Raw genomic sequence first — 22,417 nt, 5'->3', positions numbered from 1 at the left:
GGGCGCGGGCAGAGGTGAGGGCGGCGCACGGCAGGACGAGGTGGCCGAGTGGTTAAGGCGATGGACTGCTAATCCATTGTGCTCTGCACGCGTGGGTTCGAATCCCACCCTCGTCGGGATTTTGCTGCTGACAGCGCTGGATTTTGGGAAGGGGGTGGCAGGAGAAATTGAGGTAATGTTTAGAAGGCCAGCCAAGATCCCAGTGTGGAGGGGGTGGAAGTCTTATCCAAGAACCATGGAAAATAAAGCACTCAGAAATCCTTACAAGTGAATTTACTGTGGAAAGAGCAGTCAGGCTATAACCTCCCAAAAGAGGGGTGCAACCGGGAAGAAAACTGGGACAAAGGAGGTATGAAACCCTGGATGCTGTGAGGAGTATGGGCAGAGAAGGTATTCCRTACCCATGGTTTTTCCCCATCAGAATTATTGGTGAATATGCCCACAGGTAAAGGATAGGCGGGCACCCTAGAGCCAGACCAGCCCCCCCACCTCCCGCTCTGGTACACCAGGAAAGCCCCGGGTAAAGACAGCAGCCACTGGCCCTTGAGAGCTTCCTCTMCCATGAGCTTTTACAGAAGAATAAAGCACCGCTCAAGCCACTAGAAATTTTATTTGTTACAAAACACAATTTATAACAAATGGTATGAGCCACMCTCCCAAAGCTCTGTTGGGTTTTGACAGCTGAATGCCAGGTAAACTGAGAACATAAAGAGCAGTGCCCAGGTTTCCCATCACATGGAACCAGTTAAACTCAACAACACTCAGCCCAGCAAAAGCACATGTAGCAGGAACAGCCTCAAAACACACCCTTTTCAATTTAAATTTATTTCAACCTAGCATTAAGCCACTACTGCGATTTTGGGTTTAAGAGAAATAATACAAATGAAATGCTATTAAAAAAAAAAAAAAAACCTGTATAATTACTTTTTTGGAAGGCAGTTGACACTTTCAGACTACTGCAGATTTCAGCTGGGGYGGGGCAGGCAAGATTATCAGTTCATTGCAGTAATTTATATTTGACCAGGCAGAAGATTCTGTCTGAGAAAAAATTGCTGATTATATAAGAAAAAGATTACCYGCATGGGAGTACTCCAGACATGAAGTACATCTTCCTATTATTTACTGGGAATKAAATTAAAACTAAGGGCCTTCAACTTCCAAGTGTTTTTCAATGCTGGAAAATGCAGCAATCTGCTCTTCCAAAAAAAAAAAAGCTGTTTCTTCATAGCTGTTTTCAGTAAACTGAAGGAAGCATCCTGTCTTCCAGCATGACATGGAATCTCTGGAATAAGCATCTCAACTGTTTTTGATGCTGTAATATTTGAATAAAATAAAACAAAAATCCTTTGGATTTGCACTGAGCAACAGTACAAAAACAAGTACAAAAACAAGGCCAAGTGCTGCTGCTTCAAGTTGAGAATGACAGTTTTGACAGTACTGAGAACAGAACAGAGGCTTCACACCACAGTGCAAGGCAGTTCTGCATGAAGGAAGCACAGAGCTGAGCCAACATTTCAAGGACTGTGTCTGTGGAGAGCAATTGCTCCAGTGCTCCCRAGGACCCCATGCTACCCTACAGCTGAACCTGATGAAGCTGTGTTTACCCACAGTGAGAGCTGGGAGAAAGAAAAAACACAACTGCCGTTAAAGGCCTTCCTAGAAAAAGCATTTGACTCATCTCCTTGCCTGTGGGGCAGAAGAGGAGGAAGCCCCAGACCATCCCTAACATGTTGAACCTGTGCAATGCAGCTACGTGAGACCCAGGCTCCACAGCTGCTCTGTGTTCTGATCCCAGGAGAACACTTGCTTGTTCTTCAGTGTGCCCCAGGASTGCATCTGTTCCATCACCTGGACCCGGATTTCTTTCCAAGTCTCTGTGTCTCAGCTCTGTTCAAATGTCCACCATGTCCACCAGAGCAGAGAGGTGGAGCTCGGAGGCAGCCTCGGCCTCCTTGGTGGCTCTGAGGAGCTGCTGCAAGTGTTTGAGTCTGTCTGACAGCGCAGGGCTTCGCTCCTGCTCCAGAACCTTGTGTTCCTCCTGACTCCCAGCCTGAGCAGAAGGAAAAGAGATGAGACTAAAACTTTCTCCCAGGGTAATTCCCACTACAGGTTTTGCAGTTCCTGTGCTCCTCAGAGCTTCAGTCAGCACCCAGAACCACCTTCTCTTACCTCCCGAGCAGCTGACATGGAACTCCTCTCCAAGGGGCAGGTGACAGCTGGGGTGGAGAGCAGAGACTGGGGGAGGTAGAGAGGAAGACCTAGGAGATCCCCAAGGGGCTCCGTGTCCTCAGCTAGATATCGGTGCAGCTGTTCTTCAAACCTGGATGACAAGGACAAGAGCACCAGTCAGACGGCAGCCTGGCTTTGTCCCTATCATCAGTGTTACACAGAGTTTTGGGGTCASCAGTGCCTGACCTCCACAGCCATATTCAAAGCAGTCTGATAGAGTAGTAGCCACTGCTACTRTCAAAATCCATCACAGAAGACTGTGGTACAGAAAGGACCCACATGGACTGAAGAGACTCAACTAATGGGAAAGGCAGAAGAGACAAAAACTTCTTGGACCAGTCTCAAAAGCTTTAGTTCTTCACCTTTGTGATCTGCATTGCTACAAACTGACATCCCAGAGAGGACTTTGTAGACATTTGTGACAYTGGGGGACACACAGACCACTGTATACACTGTACAGCTTCAGTTCTGGTGGCATGACTGACCAGAGTTTCCAACTGTTGCCAAGAGCTCCAAGAATTCCTACCATYCTAGACTGTTCCCATGATGCCAAAGCAGAGTAGGGAACTGCACTGATGTTCTTGATGAAATGAGATGGAASTGGAGACAGTCTGGGCTCTTTTGTAGCACTGTTTAACTTCCTATTCCATACAGGTTACAAATTCTTTACAACCCTGGGCTGAAGCTGAAGGGAAAAGATGCTGCTCTGGAAASTTACCTCTTGTTTTCTAGTTTTTCCAGTTGCAACTGCGCCAACAGACGCTCCTGGGCCAAGGACGTGTCTGTGAATTCATCTGTGCTGGGAATGCTCACTTGCTGCCCTGGCAGCATGCTCATACCAGAGCCATACTGACCCGGCACCATGGAGATCCTGTAGGGTTTCTTAGAAGACTTGGTAGATTTTATCTYTGACCTGAAGAGGGGAGGAAAAACTAAGAAACAAAGCCACAGGAATTGGTATGAGTGTGGTGATTTTTCTCTATTAGCTTGAAGTTTGGAAATAGCAGGGAGTGAGCAGTGATCATTTGGATCAAAAGAGAGAAATAATGGAGAAATAATGCCCTTGTGTCAGGGTCCAACACACCACCACCTGTGCATGGGATTAGAGAGGAACTAATCTGACAGGAGCACAGGATTCACCCCAGACATCATTACCACACAGCAGAGCTGTAGCTAAGCTTCCAAGAGGGAAGAGAGTGGCTTCCTTCTGAATGAGGCTAGGGAAGTGAGCTAGACTTGACATCTCAAATACTTGAATGCCACACAGCTCTAAGGCTTCCTTCCCTGTCAACCTATCTAGCATTTTCTCAGACTCTGTTTTCTCTCCGTGCTTTGCATACCTCCAAAGCCTCAGCAGCAGATTTTTTGGCAGAAGTTAATTCCTCCACTTACAACACTTTCAGCACTTCTCAAGCAATCMATTTCTCTGAGAACTGAGTAACCCTGTACAAATAAAATCTACTTCCTACCCTGTTTCAACACAGCCTTGTACATCATTTAAGGGAGATGTACACAAGCGTGTTCTGGGAGGATGCCAAATGCTGTTTTTCAGAACTGTGGAGGCCACCTCACCTCTTGTGGCCTTGCCGGATCTCCTCCTGCGTCCGCAGCCTGGCCTGATCCCACAAGAAGGGCACAGTGTAGTTCTTTAAATGCTCCTTGAAGAAGTACACACGAATCTGACCATCTTTACTTACTGCTTCTGTGAATAAACCCAAGCCAAATGTATATCATTTGTAAGGTTCTCTCCTTCAGAMGAAAAGCTCAGTATTAAAAAGGCAGTTTGGGGGAAAAGCAGCTGTTCACTTTCAAGYAGGTTACAGAGTCTGGGACAAACTTCATTAATCAATGGAAGAGATAATTAGCTGTGGCAGCCTGCCCTCCTAGCTGACACAGCTTCTGAGGGGTAACTCTTGACCTTTGCTTAATGCAAAACTCCCTGCCACTGGGAGGGCAGGACTGAAAGACTCTGACCAAGGACTCTTTTTGTCACAGGATCAAGTCATCACCAGTACTAAACACACGCTTCAAAGGGAAGACACGTGTGCAGAATRCAGCAAGCCCACAGCTGCCTCCCTGCTACACATTACTTGCTGCCACATGCAAAGGCACCACTGGCAGTATGTTAAATACCATCACAAAAGCATCATCCTCCATGCTGCAGGAGGACACAATACCTGCAGCAATAGGCAGTTTGGGTGCTTTCCAGTCTCGCAGCTTATGATCAATGCAGACTGCCAAAATATAATCCCAAGGGATCTCATCAACAGAAGGTCCATCTTCATCAGAGTCCCCAGTTCTTCTGGTCTTCCAATTTTGGTAAGTTCTGCTCAGCACATTCTCCACCTGAGACTGGATCAGTGGTTGAGTGTGGGAAGAACTTGCAATCTGAGAGACATACTGAAAAATCATGTGGCAAACAGGACGCCAAGGAGCTAGGGAACAAAAAAAAAAAAAAAAAAACCAAACCAAATAAACTGCATTTGTGACAGAACCAACACAGCACAGGCACATGTTGGAGAACATGCTGCCAAGAAGATGTGAGTGTGAAGTACCTACCACCTAAAGGAGGCAGATCTAGGTATGGGATCTGGAAAGACAGCACAGCCTTCTTCAGCCAGGCCAGGTGATCTGGCATATTCCAGTGCAGGTGGGGCAACACCTTGTTACCCCCAGCTTCTGAGAACTCTGTGACAGGCCAAGACAAGTCACAAAGGTGTTCTGAGGATGCCACATCCGACAGGAACTGCAGTACGCTGTTGTAGAGCTCTATGATGACCCCAGGCTCCTGGGATGGCAGGCCAGCTAAACGCCTCTCCTTCCAGTCATGGTAGAAGCGCTTGCCAAATTCTCCATCAATCCCATCCTCAATGTACTCCTGAAGGGTCTGGCTGCAGAGYTCAAGGGAGGCAGGACACTGGGACACCAGCCAGCCCACAGCTGCAGAGACCTGTGACACACAAAACAGGCAGGCTTGGAAACTGCTCTGCATTGTTTGGGACACAAGGGATTCAATCCTGCAACCCTAAGTTTGAGTAACACTATCCAAGAGAATATGCAGCAAAAATAAATCAGATACCGATATCCCACCATTTGCAACAGTAATTCAACTAGGTGGCCACAAACTTAATTCCCACACAACAAGCTCAGAAGCACACAAAAGGGAGGCTGCTCACATGAGGTACAGGTATGCAGTGGAATTCCCCACTGCAGGGTTCTGGGGTTGTTGAAAACTTACGAAAAATTAGATGCACAGAAATTAGCCCAGGGTGACTATATCATGCCAGATGCTGGCAGTCCTTGAAGTGCAGATCTAAGTTGTGAGGGTTTGTGGGGGAGCATCACTCTGGGCTTGTACAATCTTCTTTGTGTACAGAACATGAGAGGATCGAGGCATCTCTCAGTCCCATTCACCAAGATGGGATAACTCTGGGTGATCYCACAGCAGCCAGATGAGCTACAGAGTCCTCTGCATTTTAGGACTAAGAGCTTAAGGATAAATGGGTTTACCCACCACCAGCACTCCTCTGTTGGACAGCAACACAGGCAGAGCAGCCAAGAGTGGGTTTGCGTAATCCCTGAATTTTTGGTCTCAGTGCTGTTTTCAGTATTACTTTTTTTTTTTTTTTTAGGGTTTTTTTTTCTTTGGTAGTAAATGCCACTATCTCTAGTCAGTAAAAATAAAGCAGTCACAAATAATGGAAAATAATTCCTGTATCTTGCTGTTCTTACCCTTCTGGTGCCTTCTAAGTCATTGACAGAGCCTGGAAGCTCTACAATGGTGTAGTCTGAAATAAGCTGGGCTGAAATCAAGTCCTGGAGCATCAAACCTTAAAAAAATAAGAAAACTCATCATGTATGCAGAGAASAACACACATCCTTGGACCCTGCATTGCTGCTCCCCTCCATCTCTGCGCAGAGATTCTCAGGATCAAATACTGTGTGTGAAGGAAAACTGGAAGCTAAAACTGGTGATCTCTTAAGGAGTCGGGGATTCTAGGAAAGCTCTGAGAAATRCTGTACTTCACAGCCTCTCTGTTAACTGGATGATGTAACTGAGAGGCTGTACCAGCCACAACACTTCTACCTGGGGCAGCCCTAAACATTCACACTTTCAAAACACAAAAAATAATTWCATACCATCTTCTACTTCTTTCTCCATGGCCTCCTCTTCCTGACTGGGGACAAGAACCACCAAGGGAACTATGGGGTGGAAAGGTTTGGCCTGAAGCAGCTGTTTCAGCTGCAGCAAAGCTGAAAGCCAGTAAACATCATCTTCTGCAACATCTTCACTCCTAACTCGGGGTGGCAGGAGAAGAACAAGGCCACTGGTCCCAAGCAAGTCCTTTTGTGTCTCAGCCATATCAAGCTCCGATTCGGAGAGCGCACCATGTGCCACCTAGACATGCAATAAAGATGACAACAGTAATGTAGCTAAGCAAAGCTGTTTTCATACCAAAGTCTGCAGTTTATTGTTACTGCCACTCTGCTTTGACATTCTTTTCCAGGAGCTCTACACAACCTAAGACAACCAGTTGTTGTCAGGCCAACATGGATGTGTCTGATAGATGAGCTGAGGACAGAAGTGTCCTTCAGCACCTGTTYTGGGACAAGAATTGATAATTCAGGTTCTGCTGCAGGTATTTCTCAGCTGGTTGAAAACAAAAAAGGCCTTTTTTCAGGCCTTTTCAACAACTCTATCCCTCCCGATATCATCTCCCTCCATCTGACAGGATAGACTATCCACTGGAAAAGAGTCCTCCCTGCTTTTATGGCCTCTTTGGCATCATGAAATTGTTCTCACCTACCTTAATACACACACTGACTTTAACGCTTCTGCTCCCCTGCATGCCAGGRGAACTAAATAATGTCAGTGTTTGAATTCTGCCTTCTGTATGTGAAGCATTTTCCTCACAGATTTTGTCTCCCATAAACTTGGCTTTCAACCAATCCATCAGTATCCTAGCAAACAAAAAAAAAAAAAAGATTTTGTTGTCAAAAATGGCATTTTAGGGTTTTAATATCGGCACCTCTAACATATCACAATCTATCATAATCCTATATATTTAGATTATGTTAAATAGCCATAATAAATAGCTATTCAAGTTTCATGAAATTATAATCCATCAAGGTTTTGTTTTCAGTATGAACGAAAGGAATTAATGTCAGAAAATACAGATCACTGTAAAAGTTACAGCTATATTTAGAGTGCTTTGGAGAAAAAGAAAAAACGAATTTGACATGGTGCAGGCAAAATTACATTAAGGACTGTATATTACTGATCTTCCGTGTAAACAAAAAGAAGCCTGCCCTACTTGAGAAAGGGATCCAGCAGTCAACTCTTCTACCCACCTGTTGGGATCATCCTTGGAATATTCATCATCACTGGGCAAAACCAAGAGCACCTTCCAGAAAAYCTGTTCTTGTTGAACGGGAATGTGTTCCGTGATTAACGAGACGAGATCCAGGGGCGTCCAAGCTAAATCACTTAAAGAGAGACAAAAAAACTGGTGACATGATCCACCCCAGGGCTCTTTCCCAGCTGAGAAATGTGTCTTGCATTGAACAAATTACAGTATTGTAAGTAGTRACTGTGAAGTTAATTCTTTAGATATATGGCTCATCCTTCAGGAACTGCAGCTGCTAATCTGCTCCATGAGCCTTGCTCCAGGGATTTCAGGAGCACATGTGTACTGCTTCCCTTCCACTCTGATCCAATACACACCCAGGCCACTGGAGAGCACGAGGAACCATGAGAATTTAGACCTCCTGCTGTACTTTAATCTCCAGATGTTCCTGCCACAAACCCGGTCACTAATAGTTTCATTTACTCCTCTGCTCCCATTGCCCATCCCAGGCCCCATCCCATCCAGGTACACATTCACACCCCATAACGCCCATCAGATTCTTAAAATTATACTCAAGAGGATCATCTGGCCCAACACATTCACTACTTTAGAGGAAGGTGTCCCTGCCCATGGCAGAGGGATGGAACACACAGAAGGATCTTTAAGGTCCTTTCCAAGCCAAACTGTCCTATGGTTCTAKGACCTTCCTGTTCTCTTCATTCCAAAATACTCCCAGAAACAAGTGGACATTCAGGCATAGTTAGCCATACCTTACTGCCATTTCTGATACCTCTGGCACTTCTGTTGCAGCTTGTTTCTAAAGAAAACAAGAACCAAACCCCAGCCTACCTTACCAGCTGCTGGTAGAAGTGCTGAACTTTAATCTCATGCACTGTCCTGTTTCTCAGCCAGTTCAATCTGGAAAAAAATATTCTTGGCTATATGTTTTGGAACAAAACAGGTACTTCAAACAAATCTAAGAAACACTGAGGCCTGGGAAATATTACAGAGGCTTCAGAAAGTTGCTGTTAATAGGAGAATTTATTTTGATTTTCTTGGGTCATGGCATTTGTGGAGGAAGTCTTTCGGGAGCTATGTAAGAACAAATAGTTCTGGAAACCCACTAACATTCGCAATGGAAGAACTTTTGGCAACTTATCCTCCAAAAATTAACCAGATTGTCAACTAATGCCACTGGAAGTATCCTTACCTCGTGCAAGAGATTCCCAGCTTTCCTCCATTGCCTAGGTTTACAAATCTCTTGCACAAGTTCTCCATGTCTATAGGCCACTCTGCACTKGGGGACAGTGCTTTCAGTTGATGTTTGGAATCCATGCCACAGGGAGCAGCTGGAAATGCCCTCATCTGACGTTTCAACTTCGTCCGAGCTGCCACTGCTTCCCTCCACCTTTGGAGGAGAACAGATACCCAGGTCACATTCATAAACTCTTCTGCAGACCTTTGTCATCAGGCATTTGTATAATGAACCCCACAACAACCACAACACACTGAGCACATGTCCAGAAAAAACAGTGATCAACAGACAGAATACAGAGAATTGATAAGCTATTACAAGTTTCTAGGCAGAATGGAGCTGAAATCTTCTACCAAGCTCATTACCTGACTACAACAAGGTGTGATTCCCCTCCCCACATACAGCTGAGTAATTCAGCAGAGGCCGGTACCAAGACTGTAAGGTCTGCCCTTATCATGAAGATAAGACAGAAAATGGTCTCAAAAAGAACACAACCACACAGCTGTAGTTGCACCTCTGTGAACCACTCTGTGCCAATGCTCCCAAGAAAAGCAGTTGTGTCCMAGGGTGATAACTCACCGCTGTAAGTACTTGCAGAAACACTGGAGCTCCTGAAGAGTTTCCTTGGCAATCTGGAAAATCTCATCCTCCAGAAAGAGCTGCATGAAGTGGCCRCACACTTCTTCTGAACACCGGGCAATCCGGGCTTGCCGGTCTCTTTCTAAGGCACATCTAGTTCCAAATAAAACAAACCAAGACTCTGCTGACGTGAGGATCTCCAGCAAATGTTAATTCAGTTGGCTGAGATGCAAACAACCTGTGACATTCAGAACACGCTTAGGAAAGCATACTACAGCATGCAGCATGTTGTACGTACTTTAACTCATTGGTTGAAACTTCTTTAACAGTYTCCTTCGTTACTTCTTCCATTAACTCCATGCCCAGCAACTGGCTCAACTGCTTTATTAACTSTTCTCTTTCTTGCTTTTGCCTGGGGAGACAGAGAAAAGATTTACACAAGTGAAAARATTTACACTGGCAAACCCACTGCTTAGTTACACGAACACTGCATGCATTGTCTAACTCCTAATTATTTGGGGTTATTTGAGGGAGATATTTACCCCTAAGCAACCTGTTCTAGTGAGGTCCTTTGCAAGCCAAACGGTTTTAGGATTCTATTTATTCTTAGCCAAATAAGCTACAAACAAGTAGCTCACTCAGAAGGAAGAGTTCCTGCATGCAGCTGGGCCAAGGATGTATGTCCCTTTTGAGAAGATCTGGGTGAATAGAAGTTCCTAAAATTCCCACCCCTTGTCTTCAAAATGGCTCTGAGRCCACCAAAATGCTAACTAGCACACCACCCAAGAATGCACAAGGGACACCTTGCGTGCATGATCCCAGGGGAGACTGTTCTGCCACTGTGACAGAAAGACACRGGGATTCTGCAGAGGCACAAGGACTCAGGTTGGCACAAGCTGTCCTTCCCTTGTGTGGGGTGTACCCAGCCCAGCCTGCCCCACAGCCAAAGCAGTGCCTCACCTTTCCTCCTCCACCCTGCGCCGCTCCTCCTGGACACGCTGCCTCTCCACACTGAGCACACTTGCAGCCACCTCTCTAAGGATCTCCCCAATCACTTCAGTCACAAGTTCCTCCACGGCGGCTTCTGAGGTGCTGTGCAGAAAACAGCAAATAATCTCTTCTCAAAGCTAGGTTTTCATTCAAAGCCCCAGGTCCATGCTTTTCTCAGCYACACATCCTTTTCTCTTTGCTCTTTGTGGTGGGCTGGCTCCAGCCATTAGCCAAGCACCCACACTGATAATGGCTCACTCCCCTCCCCACACTGGAACAGGGAAGAAAGTCGAAAAAAAAAAGGAAAACTCATGGATGGAAATAAAAATACTGTAATACAGAAAGGGAAAACCCCCACTCCCCCACAAAAGCAAAATAAATGCAGCCAGTCATCACTTCCCATGGGAAAAGCAATGCCCAGACAGTATCTAATCAATGTCTACCCTGAAAGTCACAGATCTACAACTTTTTTCTCTCACCCAGTTTGGTTGCTRACCATGACATCACATGGAATGGACTTTAGTCAGTCTGGGTCAGTTGTCCCTTTTCAGCAATTATCAAACACCCATGGAATAACAACTGTTTGGGTCATTTCCCACACCTACAACTCTGCTGACTGCCCTGGGGAGGAAATGTTTATCAGAAACAGAGCAGCAGCCATATCTGGACTTGCTCCCCTTGTCCCCCTTTGGGCACCTTCCSTTCCATGACACAGGTTTCTTGCAAGGCAAAGCTTCCAGAGGTTTGGGTCAGCCTTCCCTTAGGCTAGAGCTGGGATTTGACAGACACCTGAAGAAAGATGTGCTTTCCCTTCCACTGCATCAGTAGCACTRTCTTCACCACAGATCTGGCAGTGCTCAGTTTTACCACCTTCACACATGGTGCTGCTGTGGTGACAGACTCCAGCAGAAGCAGCAAAAAATGCTCTTTACCGTATGGCAGCAGTCACGTAAGCWGCTCCTGCTCTGCCCACTTCTCGGCACTCTCCTTTGAGGACRTCATACACCAGCCCATCCACCACTTCAGCGATGTCCTGCAATGCAGCAAAGGAACCAGCTGAACCAAGCTGCAGTCCTTCTCAGGATTCAACTGGGAGTAAGGCCCTTCAGCCTTGGTTAACTGATTGTAACTCACAGCATCATCTATATTTCTGGTTACAAACTGAGCCAACTTCACCAAACACAACAGCCTGAAAACTGCAGACTGTTTAGACTATGTAAAAGTTACTAACAACCCAGAAACGAAAGCAGCTTTTTGTACTAAATATGGGCAAGTCAATTTAAGAAATCATAATTAAGGAGAGAGACTCCTATTCTCTTACTTCAGACTTTCATTCTGGCTGATTTAATTCCAAATGACCACTCTAACCTTCACTGAAATGTGCCATTATCTAGGTAGAATATGGCAACTGTACTGTACAAAGCAATGAGATACTCTGAGACTGGTTCAGCATCAGCACACAAAAACTTATGTGGGAGAGAGAAAAATAGCACAGGTCCATTGGGTACACATGCAAGACCTAGCATTAATGGCCACGCACCCACAGGAAGAAACTTTGTCACGTCTCATGTGACATAAATGCACATTACAGAAAAATGAAATACCCTAAGAGCTCATATACCTTTCATTATATTTCAGAGATCTTTCCCAAACATTTCCCTACCGTGTCTGAGTAGCCAGGCTGAGGCTTTGAAGGGAGAGGCTGAGGCTGTGCAGCAGGTTGGGAGATGGGCTGTGCAGGAGGTAGGACTGGCATCAGCTGACGAGGCAACAGCGAGGGCAGAAGATGAGCTGGGGGCTGGACTCTCACTGCTGTGGCCTCTAAATCCACACCTCTGCCTTCTACTCTTCCTTCTTGGGAGGGGGGAGGAGAAAAATTACGGAAACCAGATCAGTCACAAAGATAAGCAATTCTTATCTTCAAAAGCTGTCTTGTCTGATATAAATTTACTTTATRACCTGATGAGTTTTAACAGCAGCTTATTGCCTTAAAAGTTAAAAACATCTCACAGAAATTAATTTATGAGTGCTTTATACAAACATTAAAAAATTAAATTGCACATTACCCCCAGTACCAAGCACATGTACTTCCAACAAAGCAACTGCTTTAAGTCAGGCACACCTGGCACCTGCACACTTTATCTGTACTTCCAGCAAGAACAGAAAAGCACACTCAGCTAACACACGGTAGCAACAAACAGCTGCAARTAAAAATGTGCAAACTGCAAAGGGAAGTTGGTTTCCTGGAATAGTCAAACATCTTGTCATTTCACTTAGTTAGCAAAATATGGCTCAATTTTGTGTTTCCTGAATTGGGAAATACATTTTATTAACCACGTTGTTTGTGGCTTTTACAGTTACATAAATATATCTGAAMAAACTGATCTAGTGGAAGGGGCCTCTGCCATRTCAGGGATGTTGGAAGTAGATGAGTTTCAARGTCCCTCCCAACTCAAACCATTCTGTGATTCTATTATGATTTAAATTGYAATCCTTTCATTACATCTAAATTTCCATGCAATTTCAATCTCTGAGCCAAGAACAGTTTTTGCTCTGTAAAATAAACCCTACTGATAGAGCTCAGCAGTGTGTTCTGAGCAGTACCGAAAATGCAGGTTTGCTCTTACCTGTTGCTTCCACACTGGGTTTTTGGCTACTGCCAGCCTGATCCACAGAGGTGCTTCCACCAATGTACTTGTTCTGCCCGTTGAAGCTGGACACAGGCACGTGGTGGGGCACTGAGGGCAAGGGCCCCCCGTTCACAACCTCCCCAACACAGACTGTGAGCTTCTGGCTGACAAACGGGGATTTCCGTGGTTTGGGCAATCCRTCTGGCTCCAGGAAAGCTGCACGATTCAGCTCCACGTAACCCCTGGGGAAGAGTAAAAGGAACAAGCAGGAGTACATCCTCAAAGCTCCAGTAACCTACAGGCTTYCAGTTCCAAAACACACTGTTTCAAAGCAGAATGGTGACAGGAGSARRCCACTAACYGGCATCYTCAAGGSKTTTTTTTTYCCCTTCTCCTGTCTCTCAAGATTCCTAGTTTGGAAGAACACACTTTACAATGTATGGATTTCCATGGTAGACACTTATCTGTGAACTGCTGTCCTCCAGCATCGTCTAACAGCTGGTTTACACGGTTCAGCTTCATCCCACCCTCCAGGCATCACTACAATGCCAGTTTCCCAAGAAGCAGAACTGCATCCTCATTTYCTGCAGAGACTCCATGCCCTACTGTTGGCCTGCTGTTTCTTTGGTTCMAACCTTCAGGAGCAGCTCCTCCACGTTACCCCTGTGCTTGGCATCAGTCTAACCCCCGCAGCATCATTTTCCTCACACTTACCCATCTGATACACTCAGGCCATAATAACTTATAAAATCAGTYGCCTCCTCACAATCCTTGAACAGCAGCATGCGGACCAGATGGTCCAAGGGGAAGACTGTACTTCTTTGGGTGCTCACGGTGTAGGCAATATTGAGGGATTTGAGACCATCCTTACGAATCTGGGGGAAAAGGAWAAGGCACGTAACTACTAGGAAGGAACCCAAAATGTATTATAACGCATACAATAAACATGAAAATCATGTTTAAATACACCAGTACTTCAYCATCAAGTATCCACACAAACAATTATTTAGATTTTCAACTTTCTTTTTAAGATCTATGCACTTGCTTTCTAGTTTCTGTTCTTCTTCCAAGACATTTGTTTTGAGCACATCCCTTTATGATTCTTGTGCAGAAAAAACACCTTGCAAGGGCTTCTGAAAATACAGGCTCATATTTGCTTTGCAAGACTCTCAGGCCTGCTTCTCTGCTTCCCAAGTATTTTTCAGGAAAATATTTATTTGTACACAATTACAGGACCAAAAAAAAAGAAAAAAAAAAGAGCATTTCAGTGTTTACCTTTCATATCACAGCAGAAAGCTCCTGATAAATTTTTAGCTCTTCTGAAGAAATATTAACAGTATTATTTTTAAGGCTCAATATCTACTATGTTTTCTGCTAAGACTTCCCCCCAAATCTCAGGCTGTCTTACTCATTAATACTTCAAAAAATATCCATTTGTCTTCTCCTTACCTGGTTGAAGTAACCATGTAGGAGACAGGCATTCAGATAGGAAGCTGCTTGCACAAGCTTGAAAAACCTCACAAAATTGTTGCTATTTAATGCAGCGAAAGCTTGAACTGCAAATCTGACTTCAGGTGAGTTTCTAACCTCTGGATGGAATTGCTGAACTTCTCTGTGGAGACAAAAGACAGAGACAGATCTTTTGCTTCAACATTAAAATCACAATTCAACAGCAACCTGTAACAGCATAGAATTGAAATGATGAGGAGTACCCTAAACTCAATTCTTCCCAGAGGCAARTAGAGAAAACAAGTGATGCCTTGTTCCCACCTGAGAATATCACCCTTGTTGAGATTCAGCAAGACATTATAACCTCGGAATTCTGCTTCACTCTTGCAGTAAATCCCCTTGTTGGCCAAGTCCTGATACATCTCCTTCAAGCTCTGCAAGCACTTAGTCATGTTCTCATTGTTGATTTTGGCATCAAAGGAGGACATGGGCTCTTCACACAAGTGGTGAGCACAGTGGATGTGGAAGCGAGTGCACTTCTCAATCAGAGACACCATCAGCGGGTTGCAGAGGTGCTGCTGGGTTATATCCTAATAAAACGATAACAAACGCATTACTTTCATTTTTAAACTAGTTGAAGAGCACAGTCACCTAGCACTGCCTCTGGAAAACCCATTTCACTGTGCTTTGCATCACTCTACATTCAAAAACTTCCAACAACTTTTGCTTTTTGCTTTTTTTTTTTTACAGCATGTTGAGATCTTTTGCTTTTTATCACCAAACATCTCCACCCACAGCACTTACCTTTCTTATKCCACGAGTTCTGTTCCAGACAAAGTCGTACCATTCTCGGTAGTTTCCTTCTCCTTGATCCATAATGTTTGTGACTAAATAGTCCATGGTCATGCTCAGCACCTCAGAGGGTCTCAGCTCATGGGGCAAAGGTTCCTCCTGATCTGCTGAAGACCTGCTGTATTCCTTGATTGCTGCTGCATGATCCACCTGCAAGAGGTGAGGAAAAGAATCAAAATCACAACGTATGTACAACTTCCCAGCAGCAAAGAGGATTTCATCCCACCTATGCCTTTAACYTCAGTAAGGAGCAGACTACTGAAGTGTTGACTCAAACTCATAACCTTCAAGATAACATATAGTTACAGATAATTATGTAGAATACATAATTATAGCTTTAGAACTCTAGTTMTAAATAAGTAGCTAAATAAAAGAAATGACASASTACAAAAGCCAATGTTTTCCAATGRGGAATTRAAAGGTATCAGTGAAATAGCCTACAGAATTTTTGCAATGGATTTACCCTGTAATCAGCTGAAGAATACTGACAGCTCCAATAGCACCAGGCATACTGATACCCTGGGAATCTCATACCTTGTCAGTTCCTTGAAGCAATTCAAAGATGCTCAGCTGGTTTCTTGTCTCCCTCATGTAACGCTCCTTTTCAGGACACATGTCTGGGCAAGTGCCAACAACAGTTTTTGCTTTGCCAAGATCAGTCCTTTTTATTCGAGCTAAAAAAAAAAAAATAATCGAGCAAACACTAAGGATCTTTCGGGTTGTTTTTTTTTCTTCATGATAAGCTATTACCCTGATGTGCCAAAACAGCCCTGAGCATGCAAGGCTGTACTCAAACCTTGATGCAGTCAGAAATCCATAAGGATGGGGTTCTCCCCATTCTGAGGCCTGTGCAAGGATTGCACACATTGAGAATTTTGCTGGAAAGATTGAAGCTTTTAAGATACCCAATGCTTTGTGTCTTAAGGAACAGCAATTTCAAAATTCTCTATCAAGTGGACAAGAAGTTTGTTGTCCATATTAAAAATAAGGTCTTAAATTAAAAGTAGGGCCAGTTTTGGCACTGCARGAACATCACGTAAGGCATTACAACCAGCTCTATGAAACAAAAGGACATTTCTTGAAATAATTCTCAGCAGTGTAATCGTTTGGATTTTGAGAAATATTAGAGGCACTGGCACAGGTTGCTCAGAGAAGCTGTAGTTACCTCACCCCTGGAAATATCCAAGGGCAGGCTGGATGGGGCTTGGAGCAACCTGGGATAGTGGGAGGTGTCCCTGGCCATGGCAGGGGTGGGGCTGGATGGGTTTGGAGGTCCCTTCCAACTCAAACAATTCTGCGGTTCTACAAAATGCAGTTAAGGCTTTGGATAAGAGGTGCAAATCTCCCATCTGTGCCCTCCATCACAGAAGATGGACATTCTGCCCTTCCCTTTACATAAGAAATGTGCAGTAAGTAAAAAAATTTGTGTGTTTTACAAGAAAAAAAAATACAAAAACCAATACACTAGGAGAATATTTTACAAACTGTTCCACATTAAACTCTCTTTTAAGCCATTTCCATAATACCACAACAGCTTTGCCACAAAACTCCAAGCACATACTTCTTTCCAGCAGAGAGACAGACGTTACACTCATTAACTGCTGTTAATTACCTTGTCGCATAATTTTGTCCCTCTGGTCCAAGAGCCTGTATCTCTCTTCAGATGTCTCAGCCACCAATCCCACCAGGTTACTGAGAGATGACAGYGAAGCTCCAAAGCCCTCTGAGCTCTGCCCTTCAGAACTGGAATCAAACGGCTCTGCCTCAAACTGCAGTGCCTTGCGAAGGCCAGGCTTCTTTGCTGGAGAACTAAAATGAAGATTCTTTTAATCAATAATAATAATACATTAGTGCGTGCCCTGATCTTAAACAGATCACTGTGCTTTAGGATGCCAGCATCTGTTTAGAAGAGTATTTTGTTCACAGGGAAACATGTCGAAGCAAGGAAATACGTACGGATGTGCTAAGGGTGTTCTGAGCTAACACCAACACTGAAAGTTAATCTGGTTAAATCCTCAGCACTACCTTGACAACACTGCCAAAAGTTCTGGCACTGGGGAGAAAGTCTTAACCTTTGTGCCACGGCAAAGGTATTACTGAAATTGGCTTAGAGGGGACAGAAATGGATGGCTCTTGCAGCATGTTGCATCATTATGGACCAGCAGTTTGTATTTTAAGCTAAGAACTGGCTTGCTGCTGTGGAGATAAACCCAACRTGCTTTTTACAGCAACAGAGATTATGAAAAGATTTTACAGAGCCCAGATACAAACACTTTTAAAATCAAGCAACACTGATTCCTTCGCAACATATTACTAATTTTATAGTTATATGACTACACATGTCAAATGACTTTTGTCAGACCGGACACATCACTGAGGAATTCATTCACCATCACTGCAGGATTCATCTGCAACCTTGCCACTTCTGTGACTGCCACAAACCAGGACTGCTCACTTGAAGTGAGACAGTGACCCAAACTACTCCAAAAAGGAGCCTCTCATCCCACAGAATTCTAACTGCCTCTGCTTGCTTGAGCAGCTCATTGAAACACAACCACAGAGAGTGTCATTACTGCTCAGTCCTAGTGCTTTGCACTGTTGACCTCCCTCACACCTCATTCTGCAGCTGCTTTTATGAGGAAAACCCAGAGACCAATGTAAAAGACCCTAATAAGCCATCAGGAGTATCTTTCTGACAAAAAGTGTGAGAGCTGTGTACTTCTAATTCAGACAAACCAGAACAGAAGGGAAGCACTCTCCCTGAGGATAACGTGACTATTTGGCACACAATGATCATCATTTTTCTCCATKCTCCCCCTTTCCTGCCAGGTGGATTCCCAGAGGAGAGGACATACCTTCTCCCAGGCATGACACCACCAGCAGAGGATCTTATTAAAGGTTTTCTAAGAGGGGAATGCTGATAGCTTTGCTCTTCACTGTTTTGCCTTCCTTCATCTTCACCTGCTTTCTTCTCCTTGGATGAAAATTCTCTTAKTGCTGGACCTAAAATGACACAGAAACAYGAAAGCAGGTACCTGTCAAGCAGTTTAAGCAACTCTCCCCTGACCCCATGAGGATGGTGGTGAAAATTAGGACTGCCAGTTTTGTACATGTGTGCAAAACTCCCAGAACAACTTGCACTACGAGCTGTATCACATTTTCATCAATTGATATTAAGGTCATTGCTCTATAAAGAATAAGTATTTTTTCAAGAAAATATAATTTAATAATAACTGTAATTATCAGTAAATGAAGTCTGAGCCTCAAACGAATCAAAGTTCTYTCAGGTTTGGGATATAATCCACAAGTCATAACCTATGGGATATGAAATCCATTTCACCTGCAAAAACCACAAGTCCCAGTACTCCTTCTGAAACACTTTATTTCACATACCCAACAAACTTAGACTCAGGTCAGCATGARTAACCAATTGCAGGAAGGGAGAATTTCTCCCAGGGACAATTTTTCCACCAGCTGGACTTCTTAAACTCTCCCAGAACAGTTATGTCAGAGTGCTGCCATAGACATAACACCACAAYAAAATGACAAAGGCAAAGAGGCAGCCCCAGAGCTGCTGCTTCAATATGTTAATTCTCAGGGAGACAAGTCTGCAGCTGTTGGTTTTCTCGAAGGCAAGGCTGTGGTTGGTCAAAGCCGTGCTGACCCATTCATCTGCAGGCAGCTGAAGTGCACCCCCAGGCTAGGAGCTCACAAGCACACACACTGCACTCATGGAGCCAGTGAAAGGGAAGCACTTGACATTATGAGTATTTGCCTGGGGACTCAACAACCKCCTCTTGCCCTAATCCCAAGCAGGCTCTGGAATCCAGGTTTCCCATTCCTAAACTCTRTAGGTTGTTCTTTGTTTTGGTTCCAACAGTGTCTAACTGTTGATACACAGAACAGCAAGCTCAGCAGACACTGCGGAGGTTCTTAGGACACTTCCCTTAAATTGGTGGTCAGAACCTTGTCCTGAAAGCTGGAAGCCCACAACCATGATCTGAGGTAGGCAGCAAGGCATTTCAAAGGGTTTTCTTACATTCTCAAAGAACATTCTACTTCTGGATAGAGGCACWAAGTTAACATCACCATATTGCTGTTGTGTGACTGCATTAAGGATTSAACCATGGTATCTCATACTATGGAGATAATTTAGGCATCATTCTCAGTACATCAGGAAAAAAAAAAAGCAGCTGGAACACTATACATCATCCAGTAATCTGGAAACACAGACTTACTTGTTTTCTTCTTTTGCCAAAATGTTACAATGTCTTTGTGCAACTCCTTTGCTTTTTTTCTGGCAAGAGCTGCAGAGGCCTGAAAGGAAACAAAAGCAGAGCATGGAGACCTATTGGCATCACAGCACCGAAACACACAGTGCAGTATTGCCAGAAAAACATTTACCAATTCCCAAAAAATTCTGGTTGCTGTTATTTTAATGTCACTTAAGACGTATATGCCATGAGCTGAACTGGTCTCCACAAAAAATGCTGCTTTTGYACTAACAGGAGCGTAGTTTTCATCAGCGTTGGACCCACCCCAAGTATTCAGATTTAAGTCTTTCTTCATGGAATCAGGGACTGGTTTGGGTTGGCAGGGACCTGAAGGACGATCCACCTTCCACTATGCCATGCTGCTCTAAGCCCCATCCAACCTGGCCTCGAACACTTCCASGAATGGGGCACCCACGGCATAACTGGGCAACCTGTGCCAGGGCCTCATCACCTCCAAACAATTTCTTCCTAATGTCTAACTCCTCTTTTAGTTTATACTGCTTCCCCTTGTCCTCTCCCAATCCAACCCTGCAAAAAGTTAGCTTTCCCTCTYTTATTGTAAGCCTTCTTTAGACACCAGAAGGGGCTCTAAGGTATGGCTGAAGCCTTCTCCAGGCTGAACACCCCCAAGTGTTATGACACTTTTGATACTCACATGATCAAAAAAGTGGAGAACAGCCATTTTTTTATTACGCCTGGTCATGATCCGACGAACTTTTACRAACTGACTGAAGTGTTTGTCCAGCACGGTCCTGTCGTTGAGGTAGTCGGGGATGTTCTTGCACTGGATGGCTGTCAGCTCGGCAGTCGGCAGRCCCCCCAGCCCCTCCGTGCTCTCGCCGCTGCGGCTCCGGTGAGCAGGGGTGGCTGCGGTCCCATCTGTGGAGAGAATGAACACGACAGCAGTCAGCGAGCGGAGTGACACCCGGGCGGCCGGGCTGCCCCACCAGACCCCCGCTCACCTTCTCGGGAGGGCTCCCGGGCCTCGGCCGGCGGCGGCTCTTCGGCGGGTCCCCGCTCGACCTCCGGGCCGTCCCCGCGCTCCCGCTGCTCGCGGACCTGGCTGCGCAGCAGCTCCTCCAGCGTGCGGCCGAACAGCACCCCGCCGCGGGGCCGGCTCAGGACCACYGCTCGCTTCTCCGGCGGTGCTGCCGCCCGCCCGCCCGCCGCCGCCCGCCGCGGAGAGCGCTCCCGCTCCTCCTTCCGCTTCAGCCCCTTGGACGGCGGCTCTCCTGGATCCTCCGGCAGCGCCCGCGGTCCTCTCTCCTCCGGCCGCCCCAAAGCGGAGGCGGGACGCGAGAAGGAGAAAGACTCCCGCGCCACTGCCGCTTCGGGGCCCGTCTCGGGCGCGAAGCCAAAGGGCGACGAGAAAGCAAAGGCGGCGGGGGCAGCCGGGCCCTTCTCCGCCTCGCCGCCYGACACCGGCTTGAAGGCGCCGGCGCTCTCGGGCGCCTTGAAGCGGAACTCGGGCGCCGCGAAGGCACCGCTGCCGCCGCCCGACGCTTCGCCGGAGGTCGGGAAGCCGCCTAGGCTGGTGGGCGGTCTGAAGCTGAACCCCGAGTTCCCCGCYGGGGCCGGCGCCTGGCCCAGCGCGTAGGGCGGCGCGAAGGTGGCGGCGGGCGCGAAGGGGAGGCCGGTGGGGCCGCCGCCTTGACCGAACACGGCGGGCTGCCCGAAGCGCAGCGGCGGCGGGAAGGAGGGCGGGCCGCGGAACGGGCCCCGCGCCGACATGGCTGCTGCTGCTTCGGCGGCAGCGCCGGCGGCGGTCTCAGACCGCCCGCGGAAGAGAGAGCCGCATGCGCGGGGCGGGAACAGGCCTCGGCCACCGGGCGGTGGGCGGAGTTAGTGCAAAGTGGGCGGGGCCACGGGGGCAGCAGCAACATAGCGGCGGGGACAGGTGTGGGTAACTGTTTGTGGGCGTGACCTTTGTGGGCGCGGCTTCCGGTGGTGGGCGGGCCATCAATTGGTGGATGCGCTGGTGGGCGGGGCTGTGGGGCGGAGCCTCAGCGGGTGGGCGGGGCCCTCGCTGGCCTGAGGGTGGCGGCGCTGCCATGAGCGTGGCGCTGCGGAACGCGCAGCGTGTCGTGCCCGTGCGCCGGGCCCCGCTCCGCCGCGCCGTCTGTGCCCTGCGCGCCGCCCTGGGCGCCTCTCGCTTCGACGTGGGGCTGGTCTGTGCCAGCAACGCCTTCATGCAGCGTCTGAACGGCGCCTACCGACGGTGCCCGGAGCCCACCGACGTCCTCTCTTTCCCGTTCCATCAAGTGRCGGCGGGGGAGCTGCCGCGGCCGCGCTGCCGCGACGACTACAACCTAGGGGACATTTTCCTGGGGGTGGAATACATCCACCAGCAGTGCYGCGAAACCGGGGAGGACTTTGACGACGTCCTGACGGTGAGGCACGCCCGGGGGAATTGGGCGGCGGGGCGCGCACGGGTTCGGTCGGTAACGCGTGCGTTGTGCTCCCGCCCCCCGTGCAGGTGACGGCGGCCCACGGACTGTGCCACTTGCTCGGCTACCGGCACGATACGAAGCCCGAGTGGGAGCAGGTGCGGGACGCGCCGCGGCCGGGGAGGGTGCGCGGGGTCCGGCATGATGGGGTGGACCGGAGACCCCGGTGACGGGAACCGGGGCTCGCCCGGCGCTGACCGCCGCTGCTCCCACAGATGTACCAGAAGGAAGCGCAAATCCTGGAGGAGCTGAACCGCCTTACGGGCTCCCGCCTGCGGCCCCTCACCGCCGGCCTCTTCTAAGAGAGCGAGAGGGGCCGGGGCTCCGCCGGCGCCGCCCCGGACGTGGCGTGGGGATGGCGGCG

At 47.1% G+C, this 22,417-nt stretch overlaps 2 protein-coding genes and 1 non-coding gene across 7 annotated transcripts; 2 read left to right on the top strand and 1 right to left on the bottom strand.

The window, feature by feature from the left end:
- Positions 1-34: 34 nt before the first annotated feature.
- On the top strand, positions 35-116 carry TRNAS-GCU (transfer RNA serine (anticodon GCU)). Its single transcript has one exon. It is a non-coding gene; the product is annotated as a tRNA-Ser (tRNA).
- A 459-nt stretch (positions 117-575) lies between these two features.
- On the bottom strand, positions 576-21,372 carry MCM3AP (minichromosome maintenance complex component 3 associated protein). Of its 4 annotated transcripts, XM_057386900.1 has the most exons (28): positions 20,569-21,372; positions 20,262-20,485; positions 19,571-19,649; positions 18,188-18,335; positions 16,945-17,141; positions 15,867-16,006; positions 15,285-15,482; positions 14,802-15,070; positions 14,481-14,643; positions 13,746-13,906; positions 13,029-13,273; positions 12,065-12,255; positions 11,334-11,434; positions 10,372-10,503; positions 9,710-9,823; positions 9,412-9,564; positions 8,788-8,985; positions 8,427-8,495; positions 7,582-7,716; positions 7,038-7,191; positions 6,370-6,628; positions 5,962-6,059; positions 4,789-5,179; positions 4,407-4,664; positions 3,802-3,931; positions 2,948-3,142; positions 2,170-2,320; positions 576-2,050 (listed from the first exon to the last, which is right to left on the bottom strand). In XM_057386900.1, the coding sequence occupies exons 1-28, from the start codon at positions 21,335-21,337 to the stop codon at positions 1,892-1,894; spliced, it is 5,481 nt and encodes a 1,826-aa protein (XP_057242883.1). In that variant the 5' UTR covers positions 21,338-21,372; the 3' UTR covers positions 576-1,891. The 4 variants fall into 4 exon arrangements, with proteins under 4 accessions (XP_057242883.1, XP_057242880.1, XP_057242881.1 ...); XM_057386897.1 differs by lacking the exons at positions 576-2,050; positions 2,170-2,320 and having other exon boundaries at positions 3,038-3,161; XM_057386898.1 differs by lacking the exons at positions 576-2,050; positions 2,170-2,320 and having other exon boundaries at positions 3,038-3,161; positions 12,065-12,252.
- Positions 21,373-21,633: 261 nt separating this feature from the next.
- On the top strand, positions 21,634-22,411 carry YBEY (ybeY metalloendoribonuclease). Of its 2 annotated transcripts, XM_057386903.1 has the most exons (3): positions 21,634-21,996; positions 22,083-22,151; positions 22,269-22,411. In XM_057386903.1, exons 1-3 carry the CDS (start codon positions 21,658-21,660, stop codon positions 22,353-22,355), a joined length of 495 nt encoding a protein of 164 aa, XP_057242886.1. In that variant the 5' UTR covers positions 21,634-21,657; the 3' UTR covers positions 22,356-22,411. The 2 variants fall into 2 exon arrangements, with proteins under 2 accessions (XP_057242886.1, XP_057242887.1); XM_057386904.1 differs by lacking the exon at positions 22,083-22,151.
- Positions 22,412-22,417: the final 6 nt, after the last annotated feature.

The sequence above is a fragment of the Malurus melanocephalus genome, unplaced genomic scaffold, assembly GCF_030028575.1.
Source record: "Malurus melanocephalus ecotype Western Australia unplaced genomic scaffold, MMel_1.1 scaffold_1094, whole genome shotgun sequence".
NCBI lineage: Eukaryota > Metazoa > Chordata > Aves > Passeriformes > Maluridae > Malurus > Malurus melanocephalus.
Note: the sequence above shows the minus strand (reverse complement) of the source record. Positions and strands in the feature narration are given on the sequence as shown.